The 12,379-nt window shown below is 48.5% G+C and overlaps 1 protein-coding gene across 3 annotated transcripts in view; it reads right to left on the bottom strand.

Annotated features, from left to right (window-relative positions):
* Positions 1-1,460: 1,460 nt before the first annotated feature.
* Positions 1,461-12,379, bottom strand: part of MED24 (mediator complex subunit 24) — a 67,430-nt gene continuing 56,511 nt past the window's right edge. For 2 of the 3 annotated variants that reach the window (XM_056863456.1, XM_056863458.1), the window contains exons 23-25: positions 10,106-10,186; positions 8,467-8,615; positions 1,461-1,598 (exon numbers count right to left, since the gene is read on the bottom strand). In XM_056863456.1, coding sequence (XP_056719434.1) covers positions 1,482-1,598; positions 8,467-8,615; positions 10,106-10,186 — 347 coding nt within the window. In that variant the 3' untranslated portion in view covers positions 1,461-1,481. The remainder of the gene's footprint in view (positions 1,599-8,466; positions 8,616-10,105; positions 10,187-12,379) is intronic. The other variant, XM_056863457.1, reaches the window with a different exon arrangement.

Genomic DNA, 12,379 nt, shown 5'->3' with positions numbered 1-12,379 from the left:
TCCAGAATGAGCCAGGATGAACGGTTTAATTTGAGCCAGAAGAGGAATGGGAAAAGCCGGGTTCGTTTTGCGTCGAAACAGTGTTGAGTTTCCAAGGAATGAGATATTGTGCATACTGAAAAATTTGATCCGACTGAAACGGGTAATAGAGGAGGTTAAAGCGACCATGCATAAAACATCCCTGACTATTTTCAGCCCCAAAAAGAAAAAGAGTTGGTTTTTATACCCCGATTTTCTCTACCTTTAAGGAGTCTCAAAGTTGTTTACAATTGCCTTTCCTTCCCCTCCCCACAACAGGCACCTTGTGACATAGGTGGGGCTGAGAGGGTTCGGACAGAACGGTGACTAGCCCAAGGTCACCCAGCAGGCTGCATGAGGAGGAGCGGGGAATTGAACCTGGTTCTCCAGATTAGTTCGCCGCTCATGCGAAGGAGCGGGGAATCAAACTGGTTCTCCAGATTAGTCCGCCACTCTTAACCACTACACCACGCTGGAGCAAAAATGTCCACTCCACGGCTGATGTTTCTTAGCCCATGCACATGAACCTGCAAAAAGGCTTGCTAGAGCCAAAACAGATCTAATAACAATATCTCAGACCCCCACTGCTTACTTTCCATGCCTGTCCGTAAGAACTTGCTGAGATTCTCAGGATGCTGAGTTTTGTGCCCAGCATCACATACGTTGCCCCATGCAGTGTAATTACGGAATGTATCTGTATTTAACCTCAATCAACTCACCATGTGAGGGTAAGCAAACCAACCAACCAATTTTTCAGTATTTATTTTTTTTAGAAAAGTATATTCACAAAAGCCAAGGAAAGTAATGCAAAATCTGTACACAAGAAGGTGAGGATAGAAAAAACATGATGGAATCAGATTGATCATGCTTGCTTTGTGAAATTCAATCCTTTGAGAAAATTAGCTTCTGTTAAGGAGTACAGTGTTTCCCTTATTTTCTTGTCCAAAAGTTTGTGCAGCTTTTTTTTTAAATACGAAGGAGAAATTGATCTTAAAAAATTGTCCCATGAACTGTTTGCTTAGCAAAGCAGCTCTTTGCAGATTCCCCCCCTGCCCCGCAAAATGGGATAAGAGAACCCAGATTTTTCTTCTTAAAAATCAAAGACAAACTGAAGGAAAAGCATCCACAAAATCTGGAGGACACTGTCAGATGACAGCCAGCGGTGCTGAGAAGCAGTCATGCTGCTAGATGAAGGAAAATCCCCCATGATCCTTGGTGACGCTTAAGCGTGACAGCCACTATGCCGTTTAAGCAACTAGCAGGGATGCTCTCGAGATGCATTCAAGACCAGCTTGGCAATCTTCTCCCGTCGCTGCAATCCGGGCTGCTCCTGTGGCACTCCTGCGCTGCTTTCGAGAAGCCCTGCGGCACCTTTCAGAGGAGACCCGTGCTTCCATTACCTTGCCACTGCGATTGCGCTCTCAGGATCTGCCGGCGCCTGCAGCGGGGGCCCTCTGTGATGCTCACAAGGCGGCAATGGCTTTGGCAGCCACCCGGCGGCCCAGGGGCAAGCTGAGGTCCGTGATGGCCAGTACGATTTTGGGGCTGGACATGGTAGATGCTTTCACCAGCTCCGAGACCTGCCCAGAGGGGGGGAAAGGAGGAGAAAGAGGTCAAGGGGGGATCATACTGACAGACAGATGCTAGCAGGAAAAGGGGACACGACAGATTCATGGACTGGTCCATCAGAGGGAATGGGAATAACAGCCGCTGAAGAGATACTGCGATCTCTGTAACTGTGGGTCTAAATTCTCACAAGATGTCAAGCTCCTAAGGGGGCAATTAAAAAAGCTGACTGCAAAAACCCCTCCCTGAATTTTCTCTTTCAATTATTCTGATTCTATCCCTTTCCCAGCCAGCGTGGTGTAGTGGTTAAGAGCCATGGTTTGGAGCGGTGGGCTCTGATCTGGAGAACCGGGTTTGATTCCCTACTCCTCCACATGAGCGGCGGAGGCTAATCTGGTGAACAGGGTTGGTTTCCCCACTCCTACACATGAAGCCAGTTGGGTTACCTTGGGCTAGTGACAGTTCTCTCCGAACTCTCTCAGCCTCACCTACCTCACAAGGTGTCTGTTGTGGGGAGGAGAAAGGAAGGCGATTGTAAACCGGTTTGATTCTTCCTTAAGTGGTAGAGAAAGTCGGCATATAAAAACCAACTCTTCTTCTTCTGCTTCACTACCAGTATAAGTTTCCTTGTATTTATTCCTGCGTGTATGCATACGCTTTCACGTATATAAAATGAGGGATCGCATCAAGCCAAGTCTACTTATATATATTATTTAACAGCTCAAAAAGAAGTAACATTCAGCATCGGCAATCCAAATATTAAAAAGTTTGCTTCTTTCCCTTCTTTGCATTGCTCATCCAAGATGTAACTTGCAAGCTGAGTGAGTGAACGGCTTCTGTGGTAGAGCAGAACTTGGCTCTCCCCAGCTTGGCCCGGAAGACGTTACGAGATCTCAGGTCCCGGGAGGAGGGGGCTGCAGCGCACCCCAGGCAAGCAGTTGCCTGTCTGAGCCCACCCACAGGGGCTGAGTACCGGGAGTGCTGCCGTATCAGAAAGGGGAGAGGGGAAGGAGCATTATTTTGAAATGCTGCAAGCCGCTTTTAGGACAGAATAATTGTAAAGTGTGATTAGAAACAAATAAATGAAATATAAATGGAAGCAATAGGTTTAATTTAGTTTAGTTTAACCATTGCACCCAAATAAATGAAATATAAATAGAATCATAGAGCTGGAAGGGGCCATACAGATCCTCTAGTCCAACCCCCTGCTTAATGCAGGATCAGTCTACAGCATCCCTGACAAGTGCTTTTCCAGCCTCTGCTTAGACTGCCAGTGAGGGGGGAGCTCACCACCTCCCTAGGCAGCCAATTCCCAGAAAATAGAAGTGACAGGTTTAATTTATAGTTTAATCATTGCACCCAACTAGAAGGGACAGGTTGTCATGAACACATGAGGCTGCCTTATACTGAATCAGACCATCAAGGTCCATCGAAGTCAGTATTATCTACTCAGACCGGCAGCGGCTCTCCAGGATCTCAGGCAGAGGTCTTTCACATCACCTACTTGCCTGGTCCCTTTAACTGGAGATGCCAGGGATTGAACCTGGGACTTTCTGAATGCCAAGCAGATGCTCTACCATTGGGCCACAGCCCCCCTCCACTGTGGGTTCAGGAGGAAATGTACATGAAACGACCTTATACTAAATCAGACCCTTGGTTCATCAAGGTCAGTATTGTCTACTCAGACTGACAGCGGCTGTCCAGGGTCTTAGGTAGAGGTCTATCACATCACCTACTGCCAGCTTCTTTAATTGGATATGCCGGGGATTGAACCTGGGACCTTCTGCATGCCAAGCAGATGCTCTACCACTGAGCCCACCCCTGCCATTCAGCTTTTGATACCAACATCCTGTCATTTGCAGACACACGATAAAGCTTCAGAGAGACAACAAAAGAGGCGATTAATTAATAATAATTAATAATTAATTCATACCACTTAGCCACCTCCCCACTGCCCCCATGAAAAGCTGGTGGCAATCCCCCTCCCCAAAGGTACCTTTCAATGTATAAAAAAGTTCACACATCTAAGAGGAGCATATTTGAATGGGTGAGTCTGAGGACCCCAATTTGGATTGGGACTTATGTGAAGAAGCCCCTGTCCCACCCCAAAGGGTTTTGTTTAATTGACCCCAAAACCTTCCACTACGTAATAAACCATTAAGGAGATAATAAAGAGGTACGCAAGCAAGCAAGCATCCTTACAGCCTTAAAAAAAAAAAAAAAAAAGTACTAGCAATCCTCCCAGCATTTGTTCTGTTTTGATTCTGAATATCTCTGGGGGGAAGTATTTCACTTAAGACTTCTGCAATTTTCTTTGGTATTTCCATTTCCTGCCGATGGACTCCCTCTGGTGGCAGGAAAGCTAAAGGTCTGAGGAGCAAAGAGCCTTTTCTTCCGTAATTGTTTTGAAAAGCAGACCCCGTGGTTGCAATTAGAAAAGGGGAATATCTCCCCTTTCTAATGGCAAGCACAGGGGCTGCTGTTCAAGGGGAAGAACTGCATTCAAGAAGAGGGACTTCTTGAAACCTTCTCTGCCTGTGCCGTTTTCCCACTGGAAAAAGCCACCCTTGAGCTCATTTTACTCTCAAGAATATTTTTTCTACAGGTACTCTTTATTTTCCCCGCCAGAACGGGTATAAGTAGCTTCGGAAAAGCAACATTCCTGTCGCTTTAAACTCTGAGTGTAAACTTATCTCCTATGGATACTTCATGCATTTGATGAACTGAGCTCCAACTCAATGAATGTTGTTACTCTTTAGGGCAGAAGTCCCTAGCTTTTTTCAGGCTGTAGGCACTTTGGGGGTTTTGATACGGCCTAGTGGGTGCAGCCCCAAAATGGCTGCCACAGGAGGCGGAACCAGCCACAAAATGGCTGCAGCAGCTGATCTTCAGGCACACTGTGTAGATCCTTGTGTTGGGGTAGCAGCTGCTGCCAAAGCAACATTTTCACAAATCTACCCATCCAACTAAATCTTCAATGGTCAATCAGAAGTCCTGCAAGGGCAAAAGCCCTACCTGGCCCCACCCTCCTTCTAAAACACTTGGTGGGCACCAGGAAAGAAGAAGAAAAGTTGGTTTTCATATGCTGATTTTCTCTACCACTTAAGGGAAAATCAAACCAGCTTACAATCACCTTCCCTTCCTTTCCCCACAATATACTCCCTGTGAGGTAGGTAGGGCTGAGAGAGCTCTAAGAGGTGTGACTAGCTCAACGTTACCTAGTTGGCTTCATGTGTAGGAGTGGGAAACCAACCCGGTTCACCTGATTAGGGTCCGCCGCTCACATGGAGGAGTGGGGAATCAAACCCTGTTCTCCAGATCAGAGTCCGCTGCTCCAAGCCACTGCTCTTGACCACTACACCACGCTAGTAATGCCAGCGGGTGCCATGGCACCCACAGGCGCCACGGTGGAGAAAAACAGTGTTGCACTTACCTGTAACTGTTGTTCATTGAATGGTCTTCTGTGCAGGCACACATGGGACTGCGCAGGCGCAGGCCAGCCACGGAGAAGATTAGAAAGCTTCTGGAAGGTGGGAACCACTCTTCGGGGGGTGGGGAGCACTCTTCCCTCAGTTCTCCAGTCGCCGCCGCGGGGAGTACACTCTTTTACGGTGACCACCCACAGCGGGGAAGGAGGGAGGGATGTGTGCCTGCACAGAAAACCATTCAACGAACAACAGTTACAGGTAAGTGCAACACTGTTTTTTGTTAACATGGCTTCTGTGCAGTCCCACATGGGAGAATAGCAAGCTCACTTACTGTGGAGGTGGGTGTGTGGTGCTCAACGAAATAACGTGTTCAACACTGCTTTTCCCACAGCTGCGTCAGCTCTTGAATCGACTTCCATGGCATAGTGCTGGATGAAGGTCATCGGCGTGGACCACGTCGCAGCTTTGCAGATCTCCACGATGTCACCCATCGAGCTGAAAGCCGTTGACGTTGCCTGGGCCCTAGTGGAGTGTGAATGCAGGTGATTGGTATGCCAATCTGATGGCCGAAACAACCCAACGCGAGAGGGTCTGTGTGGATACTACCTTCCCTTTATTTGGGCCACTAAAACAAATAAATTGTTATCTTGTCGAAACGATCTGGTTGCTTGTAAATAAAAAAGTAGAGCTCTGCATAAGTCTAGTGAATGGAATTGTCTCTCAGCTGGAGAGGTAGGGTCGGGAAAAAACACTGGTAAGGTGATGTCTTGGGAAAGGTGGAACTTGGAAACCACCTTCGGGAGATAGGACAAACTAGGTCGTAGGACTACCCTATTCGGAAAGAACTTAGTGAAAGGGGGATCCGCTCTCAGGGCTCTGAGATCACTGACTCTCCTAGCGGATGTGACAGCCAAAAGGAAAGCAATTTTATAAGACACCAGTGAGAGATCCACTGAGGCCATCGGCTCGAAAGGTTTAGAAGTAAGGTGGGAAAGGACTAAAGAGAGACTCCATGATGGACTGGAGCCTGAACTGGAGGAAATACATTGTCCAGTCATTTAAGAAACTTTTTACAAAGTTTATTGGAAAATAAAGTAGCACAATCTATACCATCATGGAAAGCTGAAATAGTTGCTAGGTGACATTTTATCAAAGAGTTCGATAACCCATCGTCCTTTAGGGATAAAAGGTAGTCAAAAACAACAGGTAGTATAGCCCTTTGGGCAATGGGTATATTCCTATACCCATTGCCCAAGTGGAGAACCTTGTCCACTTGAGAGCATAGGCTCTTCTGGTGGAAGGTTTGCGGGAAGAAAGGAGGATGTGGGCTACTCTATCTGACCAGGAGGTCACACTGTGATCCTCCAGGCTACAAGGTGGAGTGATGCAGGGTTGTGATGCAGCACTGATCCCCTTTCTAGGAGGTACGGGGTGTCTGGAAGTTCCCTGTACCAGTGCAATGACATGTCCCAGAGGGTGGCGAACCATGGTCTCTTTGGCCAAAAAGGCGTTATCAGGATCATGTCTGCCCCGTCCTGCAGCACTTTCCCCACTACCCTGTGAATTAGGGGGATTGGAGTAAAAGCGTACAGCAACTTCCCTACCCAGAGCATTTGAAAAGCGTCCCCCAAGGAACCGGGCTCTGTCGCTGCTCTGAAGCAGAACAGTCCGCACTTTGCATTTTCTGCCGAGGCAAAAAGGTCTATCTCCGGCCAGCCCCACTCTAAGAAAATGGGTTGAAGGAAAAAAAGAGGGATAGCCCACTCGTGATCTCGGAGGTATCTCTGCTTAGGGCGTCTGCCGTTATATTGGAGCACCCCGCCACGTGGATGGCTGAGAGGGACACCTGATGCTCTATCGCCCATTCCCAAATAAGGGTAGCCTCCTTGCAAAGAGCTGGGAATTGGTTCCACCCTGTTTGTTTAGGTAGAATGATCAACGGCGATATGACATGAATAGTCGCCCTCCATATGGCGTCGAAACCCGAAGTCAGCATGGCGCCGATGGTCCCCATAGGCGTATGGGTGACCTCCGTACGGGAACGGCGGATACCAGGGTGGCGGGCAAAAACCGTAAGGGCTCCAGTCCTGGAACTGAGGGCGATACTCCATACGGAGGGGTTCCCTCTCGGGTAGGTCTTCTGGGTCGGAAGTGAAGACTTCATCCACCTCTAAGATGTCTTCTTCCAAAGACGATAAATCAACCTCTACCCCCAAGGGTGAGGGGGTGAGAGGACGCCCTGTAGCAGGTGCTACCGCACTCTGCAGGCGCTTGTGAGGGCTACGGCCTCGCTCACCAGGAAACCTAGACTGGGGAGACTTTGATCTATCCCGTGGTGATCTGGAGCCTCTTCTGGAGGGTGCCCTATGTCTTGGCGAAGAAGCTGTCGACGCCGGTATCGGGGGCGGAGGTGAGTAAGAGGACGCTCGTTTCTGTGTCTAAGTCGACGCTGAGCCCGGAGTCGACACTGCCACAGCTGAAGTCAATGCTGTCGGCGCCGAGGGTGCGCAGCCCTCTCCTTTGGAGCCCGAGCGTTTCTTGGGGGAAGAAAGATGCTTCTTCTTCTCCTTATGCTTTTTAGCAGGCGGCTCCGACGACACTCTGGGTACATCGGGGATGTCTTTGGATCTCTTGGTAGTGGACAGAGATCCACTTGCCGTCCCCATATCGGGCCGAAAGGCCTTTTCGTACAAGGCCACCTTAAGTTTTCTGGCACGATCCCGGCGGCCCTTGTCTGTAAACAAGAAGCAGGGCCTACAGGAGGCTACGATGTGGCCCTCTCCCAAACAAAAAAGGCAATCATGATGCTCATCAGACGCTGCCATTTTCAAGCCACAAGAGCGACATTTTTTAAAGGGCGGCGTATCCATAAAATAGAAAAAAACTCTTCCGAAAAAAGTCTTCCCAACGCGGGTAAGAGAAAAGAAAATTGAATTGTAAAACGATTCACTTTACCTCAGGCGACCGCAAGGAAAATGTCGAAATCGCTGTTCGCGGCAGCAGAATGAGAACTGAGGGAAGAGTGCTCCCCACTCCCCGTCATGACCCATGGGCGGGAAAAGTTGTTAAGGCTTGGTCACGGATGGGGGGAGGAGAGCGCTCCTAGGGAGCTAACTCTTCCAGAAGCTTTCTAATCTTCTCCGTGGCTGGACTGCACAGAAGCCATGATAACGAACCCTGATTTAGGGTACCATTGGACGCATTTAATATTGCTGCGACTGACTAACTGGGATTAAAGGTGGGAAAATGCAGTCAATCAAAATGGGGGAACACTGGCAGCATTGTAGCTGCAGCTATCCAATGAATGGGGGGGGGAATTGGCCCAGAAAATAAATAAAAAGGACCCCCAAAGGCTCAAGTCACACTGCAAGGATCTCTAAGAGGAGGCCAGTTGCCTGGAGGACGACTCAAGGAGCACCCGGAAGGGACTACGCAAACAGAGGAGTTAACTGACCATGGTGAAAGGCATGAACTGTAGGATGCTGCCACGGCTACCCTGTTCCAAGCATTCCACACACTCCTCCATGAACCACTGGACAAACTGGGTGTGTGTCCCGGCTGTCTTGGCGCCCAAAATGGAGGAGATCAGCAGGAAGAGGTTGGCTGAGGAACAGACAAGGGAAGAACGTGAGCAAAGCCTGGCCCCTGGGCCAGAAAACTATTTCAAACATGCTTAAACTAAAACAAGAAATGGCAAATAGCACTTCACATTTCTATAGCAGTTCTGAGCATTCAGAACACTCCACACACATTACCTCACTGTTCTCCTTACAACGACCCTACAAGGTTGCTGTTGTTATCCTCATATTGTGGGGAAGGGGGGCCTGAAGCTAAAAAAGGACCATCTTGTCTAAAGCCACCAAGTGAGCTCAGGGTGGAAAGGAGAGTTCTGCATCACATCTCATTCTCCCAACCACAATACTAAACCAACTCTCACCCTATAGCTGTTAAACTGCAGCCAGGGACAGTATGGGAGAAAATGTTGAAAGTTATTAGCGGCCAGCACAAAAATAGAAGGAGCACAAGAAACAACATGAGCCAGCATGGATGGTGGGAAAGGTGGGGTATAAGTATTTTAATTAATAAATGGAAAATAAATTATAACTAGCACTTTTCTAGCCAACAGAGATAAGACACCACCACAAGAAGAGTTGAGTTGGCTTTTTTATATGCCGACTTTCTCTGCCACTTAAAGGAGAATCAAACTGGCTTACAATCACCTTCTCCTTCCCTCCCCACAACAGACCCTGTGAGGTAGGTGGGGCTGAGAGAGAGTGACTTGCTCAAGGTCACCCAGCTGGCTTCGTGTGTAGGAGTGGGGAAACCAACCCAGTTTGCCACTCATGAGGAGTGGGGAATCAAACCTGGTTCTCCAGATCAGACTCCACTGCTCCAAACCACCGTTCTTAACCACTACACCATATTTCTTCTCTGGGGGGGGAACGTCTGAGGCAACACTCAGAGTTTTCTTCATGAATCAAAATGGCCGTAAAGGTTGTGAACTCCTGATAAACTGATGTGTGTGTAAAGTACCATCAAGTCGCAGCCGACTTATGGCAACCCCTTTTGGGGTTTTCATGGCAAGAGACTAACAGAGGTGGTTTGCCAGTGCCTTCCTCTGCACAGCAACCCTGGTATTCCTTGGTGGTCTCCCATCCAAATACTAACCAGGGCTGACCCTGCTTAGATTCTGAGATCTGACGAGATCAGGCTAGCCTGGGCCATCCAGGTCAGGGCGATAAACTGATACTGGCAGTTAATATGCAAAATGAGAGCCCCACGTAGACAGCCACACACTATAAAAAACAATCATGCTTCTGCTCCTGAAATCCAGTCACAGGTTAAGGGCTCTGGTGATTTCCCAGGACAGAACAGCAAACCCCTGTACTTGAGAGAGACACTTCTTTTCTTTAAATCCCAGGAACAAACTGCAGCAATCTGAGAACAAGTTTCACAGTGGAGCCCTTCGTGATCTCAAAATCGAACAAAAACTCAACATAATTTGGACCTGGGTTTAAAGGTCCTGTCAGGAAAGCCTCCAATCGTGTTCTGGAACGTTCCCCACAGCCTGGCCAGAACTGTGAAAGGCTTACCTAACACTCTGTTGAGGGGGTCTCTCATGCTGACCGTGTGGAGCTGCGAGGCAGAGAGCGAACTGCTCATGGTCCGATCTGCTAAAGAAAGAGAAAACGTCCAAGTTTGAGAATTAAATTGGGAGTGGGGAGGCTCAGTAAAGTTCCTCGAGGGACCCAAGATGGCAAGAGGGGAATGGCCAAACCCATGACTGCGGCCTGCCACCTTCAACGTTTGGTATCATTCTTCATTGAGGCTGTAAAAATTATAACCATCACGTTTAATAGTTTCGCCTCACAACACACTGCATCTCGGTCTAATTGGTCTCAGCACCACCAGTTTGCCTGCTCTCAAAACTGGCTTCATTGGCAACTGTCCCCCTAACTCCAGCCTTCCAGCAAACCTTGAACGGGTGGCCCGACAGGCGTGTATCAAGGGGGGGGGGGGCTCAGCAACTGTGCAACACAGCCCAGCTCTGAGCAAAAAGACACAGCAGGGAGACGAGCCAATCCACCCAAAGAAGCCTACTGCGACCAATAAGGAACAAGAACGTCACAACCACCTGTGGAGACCCAGACCCAGAGCTACTCCATAATTGAAGCCAGCAGCTGTATTCTGTTGCCCTCGGCCCTGCAGCCTCCTTTTGCCAATAAGCTGGAGTGGAACCAGTGATGTACCCTGGTCCTTAAAATGGCTCCTAGGTTAGGAATTCACATGATTAGGCTATGCTGGACACTTTCCTGCTTATATTTCTAAAGCCTAAGAGCCCCGTGGCACAGAGTGGTAAAGCTGCAGTACTGCAGTCAAAAGCTCTGCTCACGACCTGAGTTGATTCCGATGGAAGATGGTTTCAGGTAGCCGGCTCAAGGTCGACTCGGCCTTCCATCCTTCCGAGGTCAGTAAAATGAGCACCCAGCTTGCTGGGGGTAAAGGGAAGATGACTGGGGAAGGCACTGGCAAACCACCCTGTAAACACAGTCTGCCTGGTAAACGTCGGGATGTGAAGTCACCCCGTGGGTCAGGAATGACCCAGTGCTTGCACAGGGGACGACTTTTACCTTTTATTTCTAAAGCCCAGCCTTGGCTGGTGGGCTTCATGTGAGGTTGGACTAAATGCAGGGTGTTTTTTTAAAAAAAAATCCTAGTCCTATTACGTTGCTTATTAGATGCCTTATCCTATCAATTGCATTGGCTTACAGTGCGCAATCCCGCCTCGAGTCTCAGCGATAAAGGCGGACTCTAAATAATGTAAATAAATGAAAAGAAAGGGGTTTCTGTCTCTTCCCAGATCTCTAGTAGAATGAGAAGCAATGACTCCAGGAATTATGCCCTGGATCCTAAACTGCGGTTCCATCAGCATAACAGCAATCCTGCCAATGGAAGAGCAGGAAAGGATGGCTTCTGCTCATCTCCCCCCCCCCCCATATTGCAGGCCCACTTGCCCCCCACACGGTTCCTGGAGGTCATTCACTGATCCACAGAAGGATGGCGGGGAGGGGGCAGAGAAGGCTGCAGTGGGAAGGGGGAGGCAGGAGAATGGGCTTCTTCCAGCACAACTCTGCTTGTGCAACTTGGGACCCAAACCTCCCACTGAGTCACAGCTAGATCAAGGAAGATGTCAGGCTTTTGTGGCTGTTGCAATTCATCCATGTGCAAATTATTCCAACGGAAGAGGAAATGGCCCCTGCCAACTAACTGCTAGGGAATCAGGCCGGAAGAAAAAGTCCCAAATGTCATCACTACCAGGGGAGGGTGGAGAAAAGTGAAACTACAGACAAAGGATAATGAAATATGGGGAAATCAAATCTTTAAACAATGGAAAAACATGCAAACGGAATGGAGCCAAGACATGATTCTCTGAATTACTGGGCATGGATCCAAGGTGAGAAGCGGCAATGTTCCCCATTCCCATAAACCACCGGTCATCTGTTTATCACTCAGCTCTACTAACACAGCTCCTGCTCACTCACGTCTCTGGGTTGATAACTGGGGCAATGGTGGAAATGCTTGCATTTCATCCATATCTGCTGTCAACCCCTTTCCATAAACATTTTCTGCCGCAGCAGAACGCTAGAAAGTGGGACACACAGTATGGCCATCTTGACCGTTGAAAGGCATTTTTAAGGTTAAAACACATGTAACTTTTTTACAGCAGGGAGTCTAGCTGCAAGCGCCCTCGCCACATTCAGCGCAAATGTTCTTATAGAATCATAGAGTTGAAGGGGCCATACAGGCCATCTAGTCCAACCCCCAGCTTAATGAAATCAATATCAATATCAAAACCTTTATTGGCA

This window comes from Euleptes europaea, chromosome 18, assembly GCF_029931775.1.
Source record: "Euleptes europaea isolate rEulEur1 chromosome 18, rEulEur1.hap1, whole genome shotgun sequence".
NCBI classification, from domain to species: domain Eukaryota; kingdom Metazoa; phylum Chordata; class Lepidosauria; order Squamata; family Sphaerodactylidae; genus Euleptes; species Euleptes europaea.
The sequence above is the reverse complement of the archived record's forward strand: the minus strand, read 5'-3'. Positions and strand labels throughout refer to the sequence as shown.